General features: G+C 43.3%; 2 protein-coding genes across 2 annotated transcripts; both read right to left on the reverse strand.

Moving 5' to 3' along the window:
• Positions 1–194: 194 nt before the first annotated feature.
• Positions 195–17,024, reverse strand: LOC145695924 (uncharacterized). Its single transcript, XM_081772975.1, has 22 exons — positions 14,930–17,024; positions 14,745–14,888; positions 14,547–14,701; positions 14,458–14,500; positions 13,545–13,696; positions 5,673–13,506; positions 3,498–5,542; positions 3,309–3,448; positions 3,228–3,265; positions 2,930–3,096; positions 2,498–2,890; positions 2,313–2,454; positions 2,026–2,180; positions 1,871–1,985; positions 1,699–1,830; positions 1,465–1,656; positions 1,106–1,257; positions 963–1,064; positions 719–919; positions 579–677; positions 446–538; positions 195–400 (listed from the first exon to the last, which is right to left on the reverse strand). The coding sequence occupies exons 1-22, from the start codon at positions 17,022–17,024 to the stop codon at positions 341–343; spliced, it is 14,649 nt and encodes a 4,882-aa protein (XP_081629101.1). The 3' UTR covers positions 195–340.
• Positions 17,025–17,038: 14 nt separating this feature from the next.
• LOC145711964 (uncharacterized) lies at positions 17,039–23,769 on the reverse strand. The gene is made up of 5 exons (XM_081789652.1): positions 23,625–23,769; positions 22,352–22,649; positions 21,948–22,257; positions 20,027–21,884; positions 17,039–19,766 (listed from the first exon to the last, which is right to left on the reverse strand). The coding sequence occupies exons 2-5, from the start codon at positions 22,646–22,648 to the stop codon at positions 17,039–17,041; spliced, it is 5,193 nt and encodes a 1,730-aa protein (XP_081645778.1). The 5' UTR covers position 22,649; positions 23,625–23,769.
• Between the last annotated feature and the right edge of the window lie 1,085 nt (positions 23,770–24,854).

Raw genomic sequence — 24,854 nt, forward strand, 5'->3', positions numbered from 1 at the left:
AGGTGCAAGTTGAAAATGCGATTTTCTTTCGATTGGCAGGTGATTATTCTCCATTATGAGGAGTGGAGCACAATTATTCCCTACTTCAGGGAGCACTAATAAATCCATGTGTCGAGTTCGGAGCGTCGGCCAGCATGCATATGAATATCAATATACAATTTTGTCACCCCTGCTGCACATATGCGTTCATTCGATTTCCGGTAGGTAAAATCGCGGTTTATTTAGAGCTTGTTTGTACAAAATTTATATAATACAAGAAATGTTTTGAGGGAGGCAGAAAGGAAAGATAGAAATTTTCTGTTTTTTTTTGTGATTGAATTTAAATATGCTGTTAGTTTATTTATTCGCTGTCAGATGATTCCATCGGTTGCTGTTTTTCGCGGCGCACTCGATAAGGGCTCTAAATTGGGAGATTGAAACCCGGTTATTCAAAAAATGGACTTACTCGTTCGTGATGTAAATTTCGAACACCTCCGGTAAGCGTTTCGCGGGTTTCTTCGACTGTCCTGTGAGTTACTGTTTTGGTGATTGTTGTGATCTGAGATTTATATCAGAAAAGTAAGTTGAAGATTATTTACCTCTGTATCGCCATCTTGTCTGGTTTTGACATCAGTGTCAACATGTTCATCTTTATGAATATTCGACTGGACGTCATGTGACATGTATTCTTCCTGTCCCTTTAATTTTGTTATTGTATGCCTTGGAGATTTTTTCTTACTCTGTAATGCTCTTCAACTTCTGAGAGAACGCCTTCGTCGCTTCTGAACTGCTTCGTGACTTTCTTGGTTGTGATCTTTTTGACTTCGGGATTGACGTTCACGTCGACGACTGTTCTGAGAACCTTGTTGCCGGACATTTTCAGGTCTTCGGAGAGAATGGTAGCTTGCTGAGGTCGACCACTGATCGTCACTTGGTTTGACTGAAATTTTCTTTTGCAAAAATAGTTATTTTAAAGTTCTTACAGAATGCTGCTGCATAATATCAGGCGAAAAAGTGCCGATCGGCGAACCAAGATCAGACGGAAGATCGATATCCGAGTTGCCAGTATCCGTGGTGAATCCACCCTAGAGTTATAATTAGCTTTAAAAATATTTGAGAGTCTAACCTTAGAGTGAGTTGTCCACGTCTTGTGCTTTTCGGATCTGTAGCCGGCGTCGGTGGTGTTGTCAGTTTCCTCAACCTCGATATTGTACTGTCCTTGTTCGCCTTGCCAAGTCGAGTGGGAAGCTAGGGAGCTCTCAGAGCCCATGACAACAGCTAAAACATTGATAAAAACCACAATACTGATCAAAGTTTGAATCTTCTATATTTTTTCTACTCTAGAACGAAGGTAAATTTATTCTTGTCCTACAATGAATGAAATCTTAGAGACCTCTGATAAGAAAAACTACTGTAGTTATGTACATGTATAATTATGTAATATTTTATGTATAAAAACGATGCCGTCAATATCCATTAACTTACTTGATGGAGGTCTGGAGCCTCTACCAGCCATTGGTTTGATCCACATTCTTGCTGTTCTCATCTCACCAAGACCCCATAGGTTTTCTGCTCGAACCGTGTATCGATATTCCGTGTTCTCAACGAGATTTTCGACGAAGAGGGATCTGTGATCTGGTCCCGGAAGTGGAACGATCATCGGTGGAATTCCAGAATCTATGAAAATTTTATCACCAGAAAGAATTGATTGGTACTTACGCTCATCGATTGTATGGTATTCAACGACGTAGGATGTAATTTCGCCGTGGCAATGGGTTGGCTCACCCCAGTTGACCTGCAGAGAAGTGGGAGAGAGGAGCTGGAACGCCAATCTCGATGGTTTTGATGGCGCTAGAATCATTTAAGGCATGTAAATAGCAAGATTTCTTACGTAATCCCGGAGTCATGATCGTGATTGTTTCCGAAGTGGCGCTGTTACCAAACTGGTTGATCGCAGCGATCATGATCTCGTACTCAGAGCAAGGATCCAAATCAAGCAAGACGACCTTAATTGTCAAAAACTTTTGCATGAAATTCTTCGCTTACATTTTCTTCATCGCCAGAAACTTTCATCAGCTTCACCGACTGCCGAGATGTCTTTGAGTAAGTAATTTGATACTCGCGGACATAGCGCTGGAAATCCCACATGACAACGCATTGCGTTGCGTGGACTTCGGTTTGAATGTTCGTCGGGGCATCCACTAAAGTCAATGATAAAATATATAAATTGTTATAGAAGATATTAGTAAGAAGCTTTTTCGAAACAAAACATATCCTGCTGCCTGCTAACTGAATCTAAAATTTTTGAATTTCTTTATAGTAAGAGAACATACAGCGATCTTCAATGAGTTGCATCTGAGTTCTAGCGATGCTCTCCGATGTCTTAGCGTCGGAAATATAAACCCAGCAAAGAGATCGTTTCTTTGGAATCTTGTCGATGAGTGGAACCTCGATATGAGCTTTTTGTTGGCCATCCTGAAGACAGTTTTTCATAGAAATAATAAATCGAGATAAATACCTTGAAAACAATGAATCCAGACGCCCAGTTTGGTGGCTCCTCTCCTTCATTCTCTGAAACTTGATCATCAGAATCCTCTTCGTGAATCTTTCTCGACCATCGCGTGTGCCATTTGAGTGTCGATACACCAGAGGTAAATCTTCTTTCAACTGGAATGATCGCCATCTTCTCGGATAATCGGTAGGTCAGGTATTTTTCAGAAAACACGAATTTTTCTTCGGCAGGGAGGAGTTTGACGTAGCATTTTTGATTAGTTCCAAGCGAACACTTTCCTTGCGGCTCGATGAGGACAACCTTGAACTCGAGGAAATCGTTGGCGTCAAGTTTGGTATTTGCACAAAGTGGGACTTCTATCGTCTTTTCTTCTTCGCCATCGTCGAAGAGAACGATGCCCTGAAAATGAGTCTTTCTTGAATCCTTTCTTTTATTTACCTTTGTGTCAACATAATGGACACCAGCCTTGGCCGTGATCTCCATCGTGTTCCAGAAACAACCGACTTTGCCATCGCGTCCATTCAGTCGCTTGACATCAATCTTCGCGATCTTCTTGTCAAGATTTACTTCGATTCTGCCTTCAGAGAATGTCAAGCATCCCGGATCTAAAGGGTTGGTTATTTACTGATTTTCTCAAGAAAATCACGGCAAATCAGAAAAACACTCAGGGTGGAAAATCTGTCTCTCCTGCAGTACATCTCTGATCTGCCTTCTTTAATTTGAGATTTTCACTTACAGATGTCGTCGAGCACTTTGAAATCGACTTCAGAAATCCTAAAAAAAATATTTAATTTTGTATTAATTTTGATTTTCTTACAAAGAGTTTTTATCAACAATTTGGAGTTTGACTGGAACAGACTTTGACTTGATAGATCTATCAAAGAGCGTGATTTGGACAAGCGCCGTATCCTGACCAGGCGCAAACTGCAGCTCGCCAGTTCCCCAATTCTGAGGCGGCTGAATTAAAAGTTTAATATTCAAAATATTTTCGCTCGAAGAATTCTACCTCAGCCATAGCAATTGCTTGCCATTTCAGTCGAAGACCATCCTGCGTTGATCGTCGTTGAATTTTAATTGTAGCGACTCTTTCCGACATCTTGTAATCTCGGGCATCGAGAATTTCAATATCATTGAGAGTGTTGAACTCGACGAATTTGGAGTATCTACTCTTTCCACGCCTGTTGATGGCAATAACTCGAGCTTTGTACATCGAATCAGGAGACAAGCCACCGATAACTGCTGTAAATTCATCGTTTGAAACGATCTTGGACTTTTCTCGACCAGTACGGAAGTCTCGAACAGCCACTTTGTACTCTCCCACGGGACCACCAAGTCTTGGCTTGCTCCAATTGATTCTGACTTCTCTGCTTGTGATATCGCTGACGGAGATTTTGCTTACTCGGCCAGGGATGCCTGTATCGTTCACGATGGTTATCGATATTTCTGCAAGAATCTCTCCTCCAGGTTCGCCGATATACAGCGCATTCTTCTCCTTCATTGTGATCATGTCAGCGTTAAGCTTGATCGGCAACGACATGCTTTTGACTCCCTTGTCGAAATTGATGACACCAGAAGAAAGAGGTTCAGGCTCGTCAGAGTTTGACAAATCAGAAGACTCATTCTTCGGCATATGGATGACTTTCCTCATCATGCGCCACGAAAGAGTCGTCTGGAACTCAGTTGTATTTCGAGTTACTGTGATTTCAGCGCGTCCATCAGACGAGTTAAATTCGTAGTCAGATTTGTATGTCAAGGTTATTGCTGGCAAAGTTTTGATTCTCACTGGAAGTGGTGGTGCTTTGTTTCCCGCAGAATTACGCGCGATAACAGTGATGTTATACTTCTTGTCCGGCTCTAATTCGAGACAGCACGAAGTCACTGTTGATGGTAAAACGTGCTCATTTCGCTGATTTTCTTTGCCTTCTTCCCAGTAGAGCACGACGTACTCACTTGGAGGTCCACCAGTTTCAGGCCTCTGCCATTTCACTTCTGCTTGCTGGTCGGCAACAAGGTTGGCAGATTGATGAAGCACCTGGCCAGGCGATTCAAGATGAGAGCCCACGTGAACTTCAGTAACAACGCATGGACCAAGAGTATCTCGTCCAGTAACGCCGGATAGAGTCAAATTGAAGACAATTGGTTTTCCAGAAGGATCGTTTTCTACTGCCAACTGGATGTTTGTTTCCTTATCACCAGGGCGGAAGAAGGCTTTGCCGCCTTGAGGACGGTAGAGAGCATCAGATGGATTCACTGGCGTTCCAAACCATTCAACAACAGTTCCGAACGCAGCTCCTTTCGATCTAATCAGTGCGATTTCGACGAGATCCTTGCTCAAGTCAACTTGGTAGGACTGTCGTTTGAATTCAATCAGACCCATTCCAATGTCGTTGAGAACCTTGAAATGGCAACCTCTTAGTTTGTTGTCAATAATAGCTTGTCCGGTCGGGTCTTCAAGAACAAGGTCGATTTCTTCGACAGGAGTGTTTGGATTCGGCTCCGAAGGCATTGGCATTTCAATGACAGATTCGTACTGTCCTTTTTCGAAGATAACTTTTCCCTTGACAGTATTCCACGGCGAATTGTGATCAGAAGAGCTAACATGCCAGGGAACTTCGATGCGTTCTTGAGCTGTTTCTCGTCGAGCGACGTGTAGGAAGCAACGTTTGTTGCTCTGTTTGAATTCTAACTGGCCCTGTGTCGTTGGTTTCATGGAAACGATGCTTCGTTTTACATCATTGGCAATGTTAATTCTAGCTTGGCGTCGTCCAAGTGCAATCTTTTTGTCATCAAGTGAAATTTGAATATCGAAGGAGCTTTGCTCAGACATAACCGGGTCTTTTTCCAAGAAGATCTTGATTAATGCAACCCCTGAGGAGTCGGAAAACTCGACGAAACCAGAGAGACTATCATAAGCTCTGCTACTACTGCTTGTTTTCCAGGCAACCGACATGAGGGCAGAAGTCTGGATTGATCTTCGGACAGGAATTTCAATAACACCAGCAGATTGTTTGAAGAAAAACTCGCTTTCTCCAAGTTCTACCGTAATTGGAGCTAAAATATAGTTTAATTTAGAAAAACAAATAAATAAAAATGTGCTGGTGCTAGCGTGCTTAAAACGTGATATATAATAATTATCGCCAGTAGCTCTAAAATAATAAAGAAAATAGTAATATTGACTTACAAACATCATTCAAGATTTTCACAAAGCATTTGTTATTTCCCAATTTTGGTGTGACTTCTGAAGATTTTGGATTCGCCAAAGTAACTTCAAGCATTTCAACGGGCTCATCAATTTTCGGCTCTTGGCTAAGTGGAATAGGGATTTTGACATGATCCATCTGCTCTGGAATTTCGACTGTGCCAAAGTCGCCCTTGTCCGTCGACCAGTCGCACTGCACCTTGCAGAATTCATATCCAGAGCGACGAACCATCACTTCCACAGTTTTGTCAGACTGCTTGCATTCCGCTTTTGAAGTTGGGAATTCAATCTTTGGTGGCTCCAAGTCATTCTCAATTTGCAAAATGACAGTGTTGCTGGTACCAGAGATGCAGGGCATGCATTCGGATTTGGCTGCGCCAGGGTCGCAAAGTGAAACAGTGACGATCGAATAAGGTTCAGCGAGTGGCTTTTGTGGCAGTTTTAGTAACACGACACCATCGACTTGGTCAGACTGGAAGGTAGCGATACCGTCCGAATTGAGTCCTGCCATTTGAGGTGGACCATCGATCTTCCATTTAACCCAAGAGACAGTGTCGACTCGGCCAGTTCTTTCCAGTGGCAATGAAATAGAGCCTTGCGATTGCTTCGCCTTAATTTTTCCTGTTGATACTTTGAAGCCGACTTGGTTAGACGTCAGATCATTCTTTATCTTCACACTTGTTGGCTGTGGCACGTCAATTGTAGAAATTCCAGCGCCGATTGGTGCAAAGGGAACGAAATCAAAACATTCTTCTTCATCAGAAGTCTCATCGAGTGACAATGGAATCGAAACAGATGCAGTCAAGGATCCATCAGCGAACTCTATAATTCCAGAGAGCTTGTCATATTTTTTGCTTTCCGATACTGTCTTCCAGGGAAGTTGGCAGGCGCCACCTGGAGCGGATCGAGTGTATGTGATGACCGCTTTTTTCTCAGACTGCTTGACGACAACAGCTGGCTGTGATGGCTTCATCTCGACTCCTTTGACATCCATGTCAACTTGAATAAGTGCCTTGGAGTTTCCAATCGCACAAGCTTGGCGGGAATCAGCAGTGTGGATATCTGCTTTGACGAGTTCGAAGTCGATTCCGATCGCATCCAACGAGCTCGGACTAGATGGAAGGGCCAGATTAATGGCTTTCGAAGGCTCTGCATCTTTGAGCTCAATGATTCCTGTTTGAATAGGAAAGTCTGGTGTATCTGGTTTCGCGATCCATGCAACTTCGATTGCAGTCGGAATCGGGCTCTCTGATCGCGTAACTAGAATTGATGCACTTCCGGAGGTTTGACGCGCTTGAACGAGCGCTTTCGAAACGGAAACATCTATCTTCGGCAAAGCCAAATCGTAGGTTACTTTTAGCGGAAGAACACTTTTGTCGCCAATATTGGAGCCTCGAACGGCTTCGATGGCAATTTCGATGACTTCTTCCTTTACGATCGACGGGAATTGAGGAAGCTCGATTTCAATGTCTTTCATCAAATCTGTCTGACCAAATTGCAACAAGCCTCGTAGATTGAATAATGGGCTCTTCGTATTAGGAGATGTTACTTTCCAGCCAACGAGACCTTCCGCCTGAATATTATTGCTTCTGATGATGGGAATGGCTATCTTTCCGGAGGATTGCTTAGCTTCGAATGACTTCGATTTGAATTCGAAGACTGGTAAGGGAACATCATTCATCACAGAGATTTCGTGAATAACTTCGTCGCCAAGTTCACTGACGCCTTCGACTCCAATGAGTGCAACTTTAATCTTTGTGACTGGCTCATCGAAGGATAACTGATCAAGGTGAATTTCAATCAGTCCTTCAGAAACTCCATCGGGAATGATCATCGTCTTTGGTTCTTTTTGATCAACAGAATATGCAATTTTCATATCCCCAGAAAGATTTTTTGATCTTTTTACAGGAATTTCGACAACGGGGGTTGACTGGCGACTCACTGTTTGTTTCGGGAGGACGAAGTCAACCTTTGCTTTTGCGACATCATGAGCGACGGTAACGTGACAAGAAAGGTCATCAACAGTTTGAGAAATCAGACCCTTATTTTCGGGAATATCGATGATTATATCAAAGTCTATGCTCTCTATCTTTTGGACATCTTTGGGAACATTTATGATGATTTCACATGTTCCATCTGCATTGATTTTCGCCTTTCCACTGAGTTTGTATCCAGGAACAGGCTTCTTTGCTTTCCAGGCGATTTCGCGACCAGCAGCAGATATGGGTGAGGTCAATTTTAGCTTGATATCGCCATCAGACTGGTTGAACTGTATGTTTGGACTTGTGAATTTGTAGGCCGGACAGTCGTCAACAACTTTGACTTTGCATTTGGGATTGTTGATGGAGACAAATGGCGCACCGGTAACCTCACGAATGAAGACTTCGTATTCCTTAACTTTGACCATGTCAATATCCATTGAGATAACAGCTTGGCTCTGATCTCCAGAGAAGATAATTTGTCCTTTCTGTTCATTTTTGAGTCCTTCGGAATGCCATGAAACAGTTATTTTCAATTTTGGCGTTCTATTGTTCGCGACGCATGTGACGGGAAGCTCCACTTTGCCAAGGCGTTTCGATGCAACGCAGATTGGATCAGAGAAATTTATCTTTGTCGGTTCGATATCGTACTCGATGTTTACAGTGGCCGCAGCTTGAGCAGAAACCATTTGATGCTCCTCTGTCGATGGAAGAAGTTTGACCGTTACTTTTTCGGTTGTCACGGAAATCGGAGTAGGATCGAATTCCATCTCGATGTTGGCCTTGGAGCTGTGGGCATCGAAAGTGATAAATTCAGGCTTTCCCGTATTCCATTCGGAAATTTTAAGCGGAGAGCTCGTCTTGTATTCCAATTTGCAAGGCTTGGTCAAGTTGTTAAGTCGTCTGACAGCAACATTGCCAACAGAATCTGACTGTTTGAAACTGAAATCATCTGACGAGAATTCAAAGAACGTCAAATTCATCTTGACATCAATCGTCGCGGTCGAATTATCGCCAAGGCAGGCATAAGTTCCTTTCGGCTCGTAAAGTTCGATTTCAGCATGAAACTTCTCTTTTTCAAACATTGTTTGAGCAATCGGAAGATCGAGAATATAAAATTCTTGCGTCTCATCAAATGCGAGTCTTCCTTCAGACATCTCGAAGGGATGAGTATCTGTTGTCAGTCTCCAACGAACTGATGCCAATCCAGCAGAAGCAGATCGCTTGACTGGAATGCTGACATGATTTTCAGACTGAAGAACCGAGAATTCAGCCTGATCGAAGTCAAATCTTGCTGCTTTGAGATCGTTATCGACGACGAATGAACAGGTCATTGGTATGACGACTTCTTCATCATTGATAGCTTCGAGCTCAACAGTGACTTCATCTTTTTTGTGATGACCAGGGGTTTGATCGAGTTCGACGTCAATTTTCTTCTTGAGCTCTCCATTGAGAAATTTGATTTCGTAAATTTTGTTGTAGAAGGGATTCGAACTGCATTTTTGAGAAAGCTTGAGAGTAGCACTTCCAGACGCGTTCCCGCTTCGAGTAATTGTAAGCTTTCCAGAACTGTCAGATTGAGTGAAAAATAGAGGTGATGTAACGCCAGCTTCGAATTGAAAATTGGCAGGTTTGATATCGTACACAAGCTGAACTGTACATTGCTTCTTTTCTCCAAGTTGAACTGGAGCATCAGGAATAAGTGTTACTGTGAGCTCATCGTCAGAGAGGTCAGGCACCGGTGATTGACTTATATTAATTTCTAGTGTTTGGAGCTCTTCATTTGGTTGGAATGAAAATGATCCAGTTAGGTTGTTATAAGGTGATTTTGCACCAAATTTCGAGGAGATTTTCCAATTGACATTAATGGCGTCAGTTTTAGCGTACATTCGGCAGACGGGCAAAACAAGTTTCTTGTCCGATTGCACAACACTTGCTTTTTCCGTGGTAAAGGATACAGTAGGACGTTTGATGTCGTTGATAACAGTAACTTCAGCTGCGTGTATAGCCCCCAACATCGGGTTGTTTTCACCTCGAGGGTCGTAAAGCTCCACGCAAAACGTGTCTTCATCCACATCTTGTGGAGCTTGTGGGAGGTCGAACTCGACCTTGAAGAGACGACTATCTCCTGTGAACTTGGCATTTCCGGTGAGATTTTCGTAGAAAGATTTGGCTCGCGCGTTTGCAACTTTCCATGCGACAACACATTCTCCTTCGCCACCTCGGACAACGGCAACGGAAAAGACTTTTTCTGATTGACGGACGGTAATTTTCTCGACTGGCAGTGATGTCGTCGGTCTCGATATGTCGTTGAGAAGAGTGACGGCCATAACTGGATGCTTTCCTAACTTAGGTTTTCGGCGTGCTGGTGAGTTCTGCTCCTCTTGGTCATCAAGAACTGGTACAGAAAGAACAACAGTGAAGATGACGTGTTCATCCGGACTTGGATCACGAGAGACAGGAATAACAATTGTTCTGTCAACATCACCAGCTCGGAAAGCAACTTCTCCTTTGATAGCGGCAAATTTTGGATCAAGTGATTTGACGTGGTACTTTGAGCTGACAGGGGTATTCAAAAAGCCAGATCGGTTTATATGAAGTGTGATATCGCCGTCAGACTGCTTTGCCATTATTTCATTCACCAAAAAGCTCAACATCTCAGCTTGGATATCGTTGTTGACGAAAACTTTGGCTGCATTCTTTGTTTTGTGACCTTCTGGATGATGATCGCCGCCAATTCCGCCAAGACGTAGCATGAGTTTGTTGCTTTCCGCCCAAATCGGAAAATTTGGAAGCTTGAATTTAATCTCCGTTGTGCTTTCACCGTCGTCAATCATTTCTCGTCCGCCGACGCCATAGTAAGGAGAGTGCTCATTCGTCACGTCCAAATACCACGGAATAAGAATTCTACCTCCCATAAATCTACTTCTAGTAACTGGCAATGAGACATCTCCATTTGTCTGTCTAACTTTTGTTTCAGTTAGATCAAGGGAAATTAAAGGCCTTGGAATATCATTTTCAATAGCTACTAGAGCCTCAGTTTGTGTCATTTCAGTGCATCGACCACCAACAGGGGGTTCCATAACAATCTTAGCGATGTTTGCGGAGAATTTTTGCGGAACTTGCACCAGCTTGAATTGGATTGTGGCTTCCTCAGATCCATCCTTCAGCTTTACCACGCCGCGTTGTCGTTCATAGAAGGGATCTAATGGGTTTTCATGATCGGCGTCCACAACATGCCATCCAATTGTCACATCACCAGTGAGATTTGGCGGGGATCTCACAACTTTGACATCCAAAACTTCTTCGCTCTGCTTACAAGAGAAGCTTGTCTTTGGCAAAGAAATGATTGTTGCTTTTAGATCGCTCTCAACGCTGACTTTAGCAAGAATATCATCACCGAGTTTTGGCAAACATGCGCCTTCAACAGCAACCAGAGTAAGGGTGTACTCATCGAGATCAATATTAAGAGGGGTCTTCGAGAAGTCGACTTTGATAAATTTCAAGTCTTCTCCATCATCAAAACGTTCCCACTTTTCTTCATTGATTCCACTTGTCGAACAAATCTGGCACTTTACCATAACAGGGCCATGTTGGCTAAAATCTCGCTTGATGGGAACCATGAGATGATCATCTGATTGTCGGCACGTAAAGTCGATTTTGTCGAAAGAAATAACTGGGATTTTGACATCCTGGGAGACAACGATTTTGAAGTTAGGCTCTTCAATTTCCGTCATCAATCCACCTCGAGCCTTTTCAATTTCAATGATGTAAGTAGCTTCGAGAACTTCCGATGGTGTCATATCGATTGCGATTTCGACTTCTTTTTCATCAGCATCATCTGCGTCAAAGAAGACGACCCCTTCGATTGGTCGGAATCCGGGAAGATCAGCTGAGATTTTGTAGGGAATAGTCACACAATCTGCAGAATTTCCTGATCGAACAATCTTCATTTTGATGGGACCATCAGATTGTTTGGCAGTTTCAGGCTTGATCACGGCGATTTTGGTGGGCTTGACATCGTGAATAATGTCGATCTCAACATTTTTACATTCTAGTGTCGGACAGCTGAAACCTTCAACATTGTCCATCGAGATAACAATCTTCCCCATATCACCAGAAAGTGGAACATCAGGAAGAGGGACCTTAAAGTCCATTTCTTCTTCGCCATCTTTCATGATTATTGATCCTGTGTGTCCGTCAAGATCACCGCCGAAAATTGAATAGTTTGCTTTGAGCTCGCCTTCGAGATTACCGAATCGTTTCATAGTAAAATCAGCATGTCCAGAAGATTGCAGTGCCTCTGCTTGCTTTGATTTGACCTCCACGTGACTTCGTGGCAAATCATTGTGCACTTGGAAAACAGCTTCTTTCTTCGGCAAGTCAAATGAATGATCGCTTATGATATCAGTGATGATGACTTTGTAGTTGTCAACATCGGTGTATCGAGGAATGGTTTCAACCGGAATTGAAAAGCTGGCTTCAACTTGTCCCGGAGCAAATGACACTTGAGTTGTGAGGATTTCTTGATTCTCTAAGACGACTTGAGCACTTATGGTCATTGGACAGTCGGCGAATCCTTTACGCAAAAGTGCAACTGGAATTGATCCTGCTGATCGGACAACCATCTGCTCCAATTCGATCACTTCTACCGCGGATGGTTTGATGTCATTCTCCACTGTCATCGTCAAATCTGGCTGCGAGCCTATCTTACAAACGTCATTCTCTCGGTCAAGACAGACTTGGAAGGTAGAAAAGCTTTCACCGATCGGAATTTTTGGCAAATCAAACTCAATATATCCAAGTGATTGTCCATCGCCGAAGTTGACCTTTCCTTTGAGCGCAGAAAATGCTGGATGGTCAGATTTAACATACCAGTCAACAGAAACCTCCTCCCGCATGTTCGTTGTTCTAGCTACAGGAATACGAACGCGTTCAGCACTCTGCTTCAAGTTAAGTTCTGGGAGATCAAAGCTTGCTTTTGGGAAAAGCACGTCTTGCACAAGATTGACTGTGCATTTGATATTGTCACCGAGAAGGAAATCTTGATCTTCATCAGCTCCAAGAAGTTGCAATTCAAGTTCAAGCGATTTCGCTGCAGAGGGTTTCTGGCAAACAGCTAGCTCAATGAATTTTTGATCTTCGCCGATTTCGAATTCCAGAGTTCCAGCATCTTTGCGCCAGTCTCCGGCAAAAAGTCGCTCGCCATTTTCTCGCCAGCTAACTTTGATTGCATTTGCGGTTCCATCTCGCTTGACTGGGATTTTAATAGTTCCATCGGTCTGTCGCGCTGTCAGCTTTGCATTAGAAAACTCGACAATTGGCCACTGAATGTCATTCTTGACAAGAATTTCTAGTCTATTTGGATCTCCGAATTCGGCATCGCCGTCAAGGCCAAGAAGCTCAAAAATATATTTCGCGTCTTTTTCTTTCATCGGATGCGTGGGAAGATCGATGACAATGTCTTGGTCGAAGTCGCCGTCTTTGAAGTTGGCTTGGTATTCTTTCATGAAACTTTCATCGCCAAGATGCGTCTCACACTGCCACCGAACAGTTGCGTCTCCGAATTGGAATCCGCTACGCTCAAGTTTCAGCTTCAACTGCTTGTCAGACTGTTTTGGTTCATCTGTTTGAACGGAGAAACCGATCTTTGCCGGTTTGATGTTGTTCTCGATTCTTATGTGGCAATTGAGAAGCTCGCCCAACACTGGTTGAGTGACGGGGTCAAGAATGATGTCGAACTCGGCCTCGTTAGCGCCTTTTGTGACGAGTGGCGATGTGAGGATAATTGACGCTGTGGACTCGCCAGGATTGAAGACGAGTTGTCCATGGAAATCCTAGGAATGTCACTTTCATCACATGGTGGCCAACTTACCTTGTAATCTTGTCCATTCGACTTTGGGTCAACTTTCCAGTTCACGACAACTGGGGCGGTCATCTCCGACGATCGGAACAAGGTAATTTTATGAACACCATCTGATTGCTTGAATGTAAGAGACTTCTCAGCAAATCCGACTTTTGGCCATCCTAGAAGAGAAAATTAACTTAGCCATCTTTAGAATTGATACACAGCACCACATGCTCCTAACAAGTCAAGAAAACTCGTACACACGTACGAGTTTTCCATATCAAATATATTTTCGAATCTTTCGTTCAATAAATTGAATATTCAGCTGGGACTCACGAGCTTTATATTCGAGAAAGATAGAAAATAGCAGAAAAAGTCTTGATAATTTATTCTCCTTCGCGCTTGCCCTTCTTCCTGATAGAATTAGTAAAGTCACTAAAATACACCACTTCAAGAAATTGATATTATTTTGAAACCACAAATCTTCTGCTGACAATGCTTATTTGCGTCCTTTTATCCTGCTTTTTGATCATATAATGCTACTGCTCAGTTCGAGTTTTTTGACATTTCATAAAAACTCCCGACTTATTATCATAACCGTGGTCATATCATAGTAGTAGCTAGACAGCATCAAGTTAGGAAGTGATCACCACATGCAGAATTTTCGAAAACACCACTACGAACTTACAGTGATTCCCCATTTTCATATCGTTTTGAGCCATCAATCTTCAACTTGTGTCTTCGTTGATTTCAAAACTGACCGTTCGGTGCATTTTTTGTAAAAAATCATAGTGCCCTGCTGTGTCTGCATAGTGTGATTTTTGTGCATTGTGTAAGGTTTTAGTAAAGAAAGCAAAGAATGCCGAAGTTAGAATTTTGTGAGTAGCTGGAGGAAATTTTGAATTCAAAAATTTGAAAAGATGTTGTGTCAATAACTCACTGATGTCGTTTTCGATCTTGACTTCTAAGCGCTGCTCGCCATTCTGAATTTGAAAATGGTTTCCTTCATGTTCTTTTTCGGTGCTTTACCTTCAGTCGAGCTCCTCCCTTTGGTCTATCGAGGACAATGAAGAAAGACTCGTCTGGGAACTCTTGTGGCTCGGTCGGTAGATCAAGGTGGATCCACAGCTTTGTCTCTCCAGAAGCAAAATCAAGCTCTCCACTTATTCCCTTGTAGGCAGTATCTTAATTCGGTAAGTATGATGATTAAGTTATAAAAGAACATACGTGTGCTGGAGAAGGGTTGAAGTCTCCAAGGCTGGGTAACATCTCCATCACTGACTTGTGTTCGGACAACGCAAACGCTCAACCGTCCATTTGATTGTTGTTCAATTTTAGGAAGAGGATCGTAGAAGGCAATTTCTCCAGCAGCTAAAACTCTTTTAAAACTGTACTTTGAATATTTTACAAACTTTTATCATTGAGAAGAGACACGGAACACTGAGTTTTGTCGCCGAGAGAAGCATTGATAGGTTGGTCGAGAGTGATTGTGAACTTTTCCTCTGAGTTGTCCTGTGGCATTTCTGGAACATTGATAGCAAGATCAAGACCTTCATCGCCACTTCTGAATTGGGCAGTTCCAACAAGACCTCGGAAATATGATCCTTCGGGAGCATCGACTCGCCATTTGACTGTCGCTTCTTCCAAGCATCTTTCATGACGCAGAAGTCGTACAGTAATATTTCCATTTGACTGGAGCTGTTTTACAGACTCATCACTAAATTCAATGACACCAGGACCGAGATCATTGTTGAGTGTAACGTGACACTTTCCTCGTCGATCTTCCAAATCATAAACGACTCCAGGTTTGAGCTCAACATCGAACTCTTCCACAAGTGGCGTGCCAGAAATATACATTTGCTTAAATGGAATTCGCACCTCGTCAAATTCCTGTCCATCAGCAAAGTTGAGAACCCCACTGAGTGGCTCGGGAGAGGTGTACGCAATCCAAGGAACAGTGAGATTTTCCTTGTTCGAAATTTTTCGCTTGACAATGAGAATCAGTTCGCGAGTAGATTGATTAGCGTTGACCTTCGTCTCCATATATCCAATCGTTCGTTTAGGTGAGAGAATTGTCAACCTGTGTTGGTCGTTGTCACCAATTCTGACGCCATTATTCGACTTGAGCAGTTTGACGAGAAGACACTGAGACTGACCAGATGGGATGTAGGAGATAGGGATTTCAATAGGAATGCGTTGAAGACCAGCCGGTACTTGAATCGTGCTAACAAATGCTTCAGCGAGCTCAGCTGCGACATTCTGATCTACAGAAACTGGGAGAAGCTGGTACTCAAGGTCAAACTCCACCCGATTTCTGCCATCAGAAAGTGCGAGAACTGTTGTCATAACGTCAGTATCGTGAACAAGAATTTCACTGGATTCGTCGTCGAAACCCACTCGACCACCTTCGAGGTCATTGTGGACTCTAACGGTCAGGCTAGGGACTGGACCAAGTTCAGCTTTTCCAACAGGTTTGTGCAGCTTGATTGTGAATTCTTCGATAGGAACATCTGATGGCTGACAGTTCAGTGGGAAGTCGATGTGAGTTTCCGATTGGCCATCATCAAACATGATTTGGCCATTATTTCTGTCATACCAATTATCAGATGAGACAGACCAGCCAACCGGTAAAGCACCGCGATTTCCTCGCGATCGAGTTAGGGGCAATTGGACAATTTTGTCAGACTGAGAGACTTCCAAGAAGTCTTGAGTAAAACTGACTTGTCCGGGATGCCCAGCTGGAGGAATTGTTATAACACAAGAGTCCTTCAATCCAATTCGTCCTGGTCCAGTCGCGACCAGAAGTGATAGTGTGAGGGATACAGGTTCTTCAAGGGGTGCATCGAGCAGATTGAGGTTGATGACTTTACGGGACTCATTCGGTTTGAAAACGAGCTGTTCAGATTGAGTAAGATAATGTTCGCCTGGTTGAGCAGTATCTGGCTGAGTAGCGTACCTCAAGGACACGAGATCTTCGAGCTCGCCTTTTACAATAACACCGACGGCAACATCAATTGCGCCGATGTCAGTCGTGATGAAGTCGGTTTCAAATTCAAACTCAACGTCTTCGCTCTCTTTGAGGACAGAAATATTTGCCATATTTCTAGCGCCAATAAGGCCATCAGAACATTTGAAAAGCTGAACACAGAATGACTCTGTATCGGACTTCATTTCCTTGTCGATATCAATTTTTATGATCTGCTCGTGAACTCCTTCGGCGAAAACGATTTCACCAGAGAGGCCATCGTATTTCTCGAGATCAGATGAAGCAGACCAGTCAACCTTGACCTCTCCATCAGCACCTCCTTGACGAGCGACAGAGAGATCAATTTGGCCATCATTTTGGCGACAAACTGCTCGTGTCTTTCTGAACTCGAAGGATCCAGGTTCATGACCACTGATGACTTTGATGATGGCGTCAGGGTATTTTCCCAGCGAAACTGCTGCTTGTCCGCTAATCGGTTCGATTTTTACGGAAAGTGACTTGTTAATAAGCAGTTCGAGCATTTCGGTAGGGATTTTCAAGAAAGAGCGATTCTTTGATGCAGCAAATTCAATTGAACCAGAAGTTGGGAAGCCTTTTCTTCAAGCATGTCAGTGTGGTCTACAAATGACCACTTGATCTCAGCAGGCTTCTCCAGCGAGCCGATTCGAAGGAGCGGAAGACCCTGATCACCAGATTTTGCCATGAAAGAAAATTCAGGGCGAGCGAAAGAAATCGAGCAAGGAGCTTGATCAGTCAAGAGTTGAATCGAACATGTTTCCTGACCAATTTTACCCATTCCAGAAACGGAATCAATCTTCAATTGCATCTTTCGCGAAACCATCTTTCCATGATTGCCAGGAATGAATGTGATTGGCACAGAAGCTTGGAACTGTCCGTCTTCGAAGAAAACCTTTGTTCCATCTTCGAACTCGTAGTGAACCTGATTCACTGCCGAGTCTCCGACAGAGCTAAGTTCTATCTCCAGTGGTCCGTCGGTGCCTCCGTGTCGAAGGATATGAATGTTTTGCTGAATGTCGGCGACTGGGAAGGTCACTTCTGGAACGCCGAAGCCAACAGTGCCAACGTGTCTGTCATTGATGACATTGACAACAGTTTCCGTTAGATTGCCACCAGTTGTGTTTGGACCATAATCGGAAAGAGAATGTTTTAGGAGAATTTGTTCGCAGTCCATTAATGGCAGAGGTAGAGTTAGTTCTTTTTGAGACTCGTTAGGTTCAAAGCGAACCTCAACAGGGATCAACTCACTCTCAGGAAGAATCGAGCCTTCAATTAGCTCTAGATGAATAACACAAGAGGCCTGGCGGTCTTCTTTGCCGATTCGCTTGACAGTCAAAGTATAAGTTTCTTCCGAAAGTCTGCAAAGATGCTTTTCTTGAGTGAAAGAAATCTTCGCACTATTGCGCATGGCGCCTCTGACATTTTGCTGTCGGACAGCTTCGATTGGATTCGTTATCAAGATTTCTTGAGAGTCGCGAGTTACAATGACGGAATCAGAAATTGGAATGATTTTGCAGGTGAAGATAAGGTCATCATTAGTTTCGTCGTCGATCTCGTCGTCGACGAAAATCTTGACTTGCTGGAGAGTCTCGTTAGCATCAAAGATGACTGCCTTCTTAACAGCAGAATAGTGATGATCTTCTGCTTTAGCAGTTCCGTCGATAGTTTCAAACAGAACGACTGATGCTTGAGGAGGATCCAGGCGGATTTTTCGCTCCAAGTTTACAATTAATGGAGACATTCCAGCGCCGCGAAGAATTGTTGGGTTGACAACGTTTAGCTCAACTTCATCAAAATGTCCTTTTCCGTAGATTTTGACGTTTGTCGATCGTTGATGACCAAGACGAGCATTATTCGTTGGCTGCATCAATTCGATAATAAGATTTGTATCTTCTTCTCGGTCGACATTCACATTCAGATCGATCGCGCCATCGATTTCCATGTTTTCAAATACTAAGGTGCCCGAAGTTGTGATCTCGTCGGGAACTGAAGAGCCATCTTGTGTTCTAATGACCCATGGGAGTTTGACGGTCCCGTCGGCACCCATCGATCTCATCACAGGAATAATGGCTGCCTCTTTGCCAGCTTTAAAGACATAATTGCTTCGCGCAAGCTCAAAACGTCCCGGGTCGTCGTCTTCGATGATCTTAATTTCACAGTTGTTGAGTTCCATCTTTGTTCCATCAGATGGCTCGTAAAGCTCGAGACCAAAAGTTCTTCCTTCTTCAATGTATCGATCGTTTTCAATAATGGAAACTTCAATGAGTTTCTCAGTTTCTCCATTCGCAAATTCTAACTCGCCCTCAACTGATTTATAGTCAACCCCAGCCCTAGCGGTAATATCTCGAGTTCTGTATCGAACTGAAGATCTGCCTTTTGTTGATCTTGTTCGGATAACTGGAACAGCTGCTTTCTGGCAATTTTCTAAGAATGGATAGGACTGTCTGAGGAATTGAACAACAGATACAGTCTCGTCATATAGAAGAGTGACCATGCATCTGTCGCAATCGAGAGTAGCACCGCCGAGAGGATCAAAGAGTTCGAGGTTGAATGCTTTTTCACGGCCATCAAAGATAGAGTCTTGGAAGAACTCGATCTCGATGACTTTTGAGGTTTCGCCGTCTTCGAAAATGATTTCACCTGATGTTTGTCTGTAGTGCTGGCCACCAATGGCGGTCATATCTCGAGACTTGTACGAAACAACAACTCGCCCGTCGATACCATTGGCACGGTGAATTGGGATGAGCGCAGAGTGGTCCGCCTCTTTGAAGACGTACGAGGGCTTGGCGAAACCGACGGAGCCAGGCTCGTCGTCTTTGATAATAATTACTTTCGTGCGCTTCTGTCCAAAGTGAACTTCCTCTGGTCGATCAATTAGCTCCACGATAAAAGCTGCCTCTCGGCCTTCAAATTGAGGGCCTTTGATGTCAATATGGATGTCTGCGAATTCTTCTCCATCTTTCCACTCGATTTGGCCCTGGCCCCAGTTTGTCTTGCTCAAGAGTCGTTCCATCTCTACGGAGTTTCCATCGCCTCTAGCGAGCGAGCTTGCCAGAGTACCACTTTCTCCTTCCCGAATCAGTCGGAAATCATCATCCGCCACGGAGACAGGGAAGGTGCGCCATTTGATAGACAGATTGCCATCAAATACAGATCTTCTCACTGGAATTACAGCTACTGTTTGCGAGCGTTTCATGAAATATTTGGCTTTGATGAACTCGACGAGGTAGGCGATCGTTGGGAATCTAAACATTTTTTATTGTTTGTTTGTCCTTCAGAAAAATTTTATCCTCAAATTCGAGAATTTTCGGAGGCATGTTAAAATTGTCTTTAATCATAAGGATTGACAGTTGATTTGGACAACATTAAGGACCAAATCATATAATCAACAATTATTTTATGGTGTTTCACATGATATCTGTCAAAAAATATTTTCGACCAATAAGATTGCGCGATTTTCAAAAAAATAAAAATTTTTTTTGGTGAAATTTTTAAAATGACTTGCCTCTTTTCGCGGTCAACGCAGAAAACGCAAATTCTCCAGCAGCACAAGAACAGTAGCCCGATCAAGAGAGCAGCCAAAACCGCCCATAGAATAATGATAAGAGAGTATTCGATTCCGCAATGAGGATCGTCTTCTGCCCAAACTTGGATATCGCCATTATCTTTCTCGTAATATTTGTAGTAAAACTTGCATGGTGGCTCTCCTTCTCTAGCTTGAGTCATTGCAGAGCAGAGCTGGCCAGCTTCAGAGGAGTATTTTGCCGTTTTATCATCTCCAGCTGGGACAAGCTCTGATTTACCAACGAGTGTATACGTAATCTCTGAGTTATCAGACTTCGGGCAGACATCGTCGCAGTCTTCTTTATCGTCAGAGTGGTACTTACACTCGATACAAGCAGAGAAAGTCTTACAGTTGGCGCACGGTTTTCCTCCGCAATTTCTTGTATCACAAAAAGGACCAGTCCAGTCGTCCGATTCGCAAATGCACTTTCCACACTTGCATTCTCCTCGACCGGAGCAAATTTCTGCGAAGCTATCAGCCCTGCAAGTTTCCTGAGAAGCCGGACACTCGCAGAAATCTCCCGTCCAGCCCTTATCACACATACATTTAGAAATCCCTCTGCCGTCGTATTTATCGCACACGCATTGGCCATGATCGGAGCAAATACCGGGCTTGGTTCCATCAGCTCCGTCGTTGTAGCAGTCAGTATTTGAGCACTGACACCACTTGCCAGAGATGATTCCCGACTCGATTTGATTGCACTCGCAGAAATTCTTCGGGCACTGTCCTTGGCCGGAGCAAATTTCTGTTGGCATTTCTGGATTTATACAATCAGTACAGTTTTGTCCTGGGGTAGGACAGGGCGGCCGTTCGAATTCGCACACGCTCCCAAAGAAAAGATCGTGGCAGAGACACACGCCGCAGGCAAAGTCGCCGTTTCCGGAGCATTTGATCGAGTTGGCTTCGATTTGCTCCATGCAGTCGAAATTGCATCGGATAGTTGTGTTGATGAGAAGAAAATCGTCATATCGCTGAGTTCGAACTTTCAACTCTCCCCACTTGCTTGTAGTTCTGCAGGTATCGGAGCAGTAAGTATCAGGGTGAACCGATTGACGAATCGTATACTGAACGTTGCTATTCTTGCTCAACCCTGTGACATCCTCGCCGTCGGTGAACTCCTTAACAACACCCTGTGCGTCAGTGAAAACAGCTTCAGTTCCAAGACAAACATCCTTCGCGTCAAGAAACTCTTTTGTGTTGAGCACCAAGTGTTGTTTTTGTGTAATAATGTTGTAAGCCTTTTCAATAAGGTCAAGGATATTCTTTGACTTTTCCTCCAAAATCTCAGCGGAGCCAACTTTAAAAAGCTGCTCAGTGGCGTTTTGGTAATGATGAAGCTGGCCTTTTCGAACGGCAAAGATCGGAATGATTGAGTTTTCTTCGAGAACATCGACGACTTGCTTGATGGTCGGATAATCGCGCTGGTCACCACGGATGTATTCGTTATTTTCAAGATGACATTGATCATCAGCCGGGTCGATCAGACCTGAAAGCTTGCCCATGCCACTTCCGCCTGAATGGAACCAACTCTCGGTCGCCAGAACGAGGAGCTTGAGTGTGTTGTGCTGCCAGCCAACTTCATCTCGGCAAAGAACAGCTTGATACATTGCTTCAAGAGCGCCCTCTGGTCCATCGAGATTTCCAGAAACATGCTCGTTCTGCATATTCTCCGTATATTTGGTGATGTCGTCGGTGAGTGGGTTCACATTCTTGTACAAAAACGGGGAATCGACTTCGAAGTTGTCCCTGTACGGTTTTTCCAAATAAAAAGGTGTCATTTCCGTTTGAGGTGAGATGACTTAGATAGATGCAAAAATGTGTATTTCCCAAGATCTAAATATAATATGTAAAAAGTCTAAATTTTGCATCATTCCTTTATCCACAAAAGTACCGAAGCCGATTCTCACCATTGCTTCTTGATTTGTGAGCTCTCTCAGCTTCTTCGCAATTTCGCCTCCCATTTTCTTCATGCGTTCCATATCATCACGCATCGAATAAGAAACATCCATAAGATAGTAAAGTTCGGCTGGATAAATTCGCGGTTCGGTGACATTGAAGAGCAAGTCTACACTGTCGCCAACTCGGATGATGGCGTTGGCGTCCTTAGGGAAGATGCGGTCTTTCTCGGGGTTGAAATCGGCATTTCCAGTGTAGACCTTCGATTCCACTGTCTAAAAATAACCATGGTGAACCTATTTTATTGGCAGGATAAATGATAGTGTTAATGTGCTCTTTACGAGTAGAGAAATTAATGTGCTTAAATACCTGAACATCTTGGCACTTGAGGGTTTCGAGATTAGCTGGTAGGTCGCAGCGACCGTATTGAAAAGACTCATCGGCGCACCAGCCGCAAAGTTCGTTTGCTCTGATGCAGTCGCACGGATTTTTAGCGATGTGGCATTTCGTCTTGTGATTTTCTGCACCTACCCATCCCTGAAATTTGCCGCACTCCGCCTGGCCCCGACTCGTCTTCTTACTGTTCTCTGTCTGTGACTGTAGTTGCTCGGCCGGTGCGGCAGCTGCTAGGCATCCAAGAACGATGCCCAGCCAGTGCAGGATCATTCTTAATTAATCCTTTATTTCCTCAAATACCTCGCGTTTGCTTTATTTTTCGCCGGTTTGAGATAATTGGGGAGTAAGTGGCCTTCCGCTCTGAGATAAAAATGTTCGCTGAGAATCAATCTGAGCGTTGATTGAGCAGAGATTTTTCGAAATATGATTTTGATGAGTCTTCGTTGATTGCGAATCTCTAGGTGATTGTCAAACTCTCTAATGCAAGTGAATTTTCTAAGGAATGAATGAGTAGTACGAAAAGGAAGAGAGTTCTTAAGAAAAAAGGCTCGTCATTGTCGCCATGATTAGCTCGAGAGAGTGCCCAGTTTAATGCCAAATGCACAGTACCCAAAAGTGATAACAAATGCAAGGAACCACACCGGATGGCCACATAAGGCGCGAGCCCACTAGCCACACTAGACAAATTTTTAAAAGGGAGTATATAAGCTCGACAAACTCGACTAGAATTTTCCACACGTGGCTTGGGTCAATTTGAACTAGTCCTACATAAATTTATTTCCTAGATTATAAATATTTTAGTTAATAAGAAATCCTATTGAGGAGCGATTTTTAAACATAATTTTCACCCGCTAATGGCAAAATTAATTACTGCCCGTTGTCGGCGTCTCCCTAAAAGGGTTAAAAGATCCATCCAAATTAACTTGCCATTATTTTAAACGGCGTCAATTCTACTTGGCCAGTCTCGCCCCAGTTAACACTCGAGCAGAAGTTATTTTTACATCAGAGATATTTTATGTGAGCATTTTGAAAGGATAATTATCGAAATTGAAAAACAACTTTACGGTAGTGATTTTTTCGTAAATCTATCTTCAGCCTGAGCGCGTCTGTAGTTTTTACGATCTACCGGTGGCAAGAGTCGCTCATAATCGTACCCTTTGTGAGTTGAGAAAACAATTTCACTTTTGACTTCAAGAGAGGGCCCCCTAAGACTCACCAAAAGTCAAACCGGCTTCTTCAATCTTACCTTTTTCTTCGTGAAAACAGCTTCTTCGAAATAGATCTCTGTAAATAATTATCTGCACTGTATTTAAGAGATTGTACCCCGCGTTTTATATTTTGTTAAAGGATGAAGCAAAAAGGAACAAGGGGGTTTTCACGGAAAGGGGATTTTTTATTGCACAAGTGTGAGAGATAGAGGGGTCAGAAAAAGTGAGGCGCATTTTTTGGAACAGCTGATAAGATGTTCAGAGCGATGCATATTCGGGCCTTGGCACCCCGCTGCGCCCGGCGGATGAAAGGAACCTCCACCTGCATTATATTTCTTCCGGAAAAGAAGAAAGAGATTTCGCAAAAAAAAACAAGCTGATAGTAACAATCTAAATGCTTTACGATGTCATTTATTTTTGACACTCAGATTTCGTTTCTGAATATTATTAGTAGTCATAATTGCCTCGTTAAAATGCCACTATGACAAAGAGAATACGCTGAACAGGCGGCAGCGAATTTTTCAATTCTCTTCCCCGCAACAATTGACTATTGAGGTGCTGGCGTAATTACGGTGTTGGAAATAATTGATGGGGTTTCCTTTTGTCGCTAAACGTCGCAATTTCGAACTGAGCTCATTTGAGCCCCTATAAAACTGCCTCGGCGAGGAAAGCCGTATTCACATTCACCACTTCCCAGCCCGGGCTATAAAACGCCCTAATCGCTCAAAAGGTCCAATTTTGGGATAAGCCGACCGGTTCAGCTCAGCTTTCTTCTTTCAATAGAAACGATAAACAGAAAACGAGCGATGCAGACTTTCTCAGCCAGAAGAAACAGAGAAATTAATTCTTCCACGCTGAGCTGGTAAAGATGGCACTAGTTAATTTACTTTGCGAAGGAGAATAAAGTAGATTATCATGTGCCGTTTTTATTAGCTCAGGAAATCGACGAGAGCAAATTTATAGAGATGAGGAATCAGTAACTTCATGCTCATTTTCACTCAAGCGGTTGTTGTCTTGAAAAGATGGAGCTGCAATTTCTCAAAAGTCCAATCACCGAATTTGTATGAATCTGTCTTCTCTTCATATTTGCTTGTTTTGATCCAGTAGACATTCAAGTTGCCAACTAAAAAAATATCGAAAATTATTAAGAAAATAATATTGAGGTACCGTTTCCTTCTTTGAAACTTATGTAATTTCTGAATGGTCGATCCCCTCGATAAGCCATGAAATGAATGCAATCATCGCCATCAGTTTTCTCTGAAAACTCA

The sequence above is a fragment of the Oikopleura dioica genome, chromosome 1 (assembly GCF_907165135.1).
Source record: "Oikopleura dioica chromosome 1, OKI2018_I68_1.0, whole genome shotgun sequence".
NCBI classification, from domain to species: domain Eukaryota; kingdom Metazoa; phylum Chordata; class Appendicularia; order Copelata; family Oikopleuridae; genus Oikopleura; species Oikopleura dioica.

Bases quoted from the DNA above. Each gene is read 5' to 3' on its own strand.
- LOC145711964 (XM_081789652.1), bottom strand. From the start codon at position 22,648: ATGATCCTGCACTGGCTGGGCATCGTTCTTGGATGCCTAGCAGCTGCC. The intron at 22,258-22,351 runs GTATTTAAGCAC...GGTTATTTTTAG, and splicing joins TCAAGTGCCAAGATGTTCAG to ACAGTGGAATCGAAGGTCTA. The intron at 21,885-21,947 runs ATTTAGACTTTT...CATCTATCTAAG, and splicing joins GGATAAAGGAATGATGCAAA to TCATCTCACCTCAAACGGAA.
- LOC145695924 (XM_081772975.1), bottom strand. From the start codon at position 17,024: ATGCTCGAACTGCTTATTAACAAGTCACTTTCCGTAAAAATCGAACCG. The intron at 14,702-14,744 runs GTATGTTCTTTT...TACCGAATTAAG, and splicing joins TCAACCCTTCTCCAGCACAC to ATACTGCCTACAAGGGAATA. The intron at 1,831-1,870 runs GTAAGAAATCTT...AAATGATTCTAG, and splicing joins GATCATGACTCCGGGATTAC to CGCCATCAAAACCATCGAGA.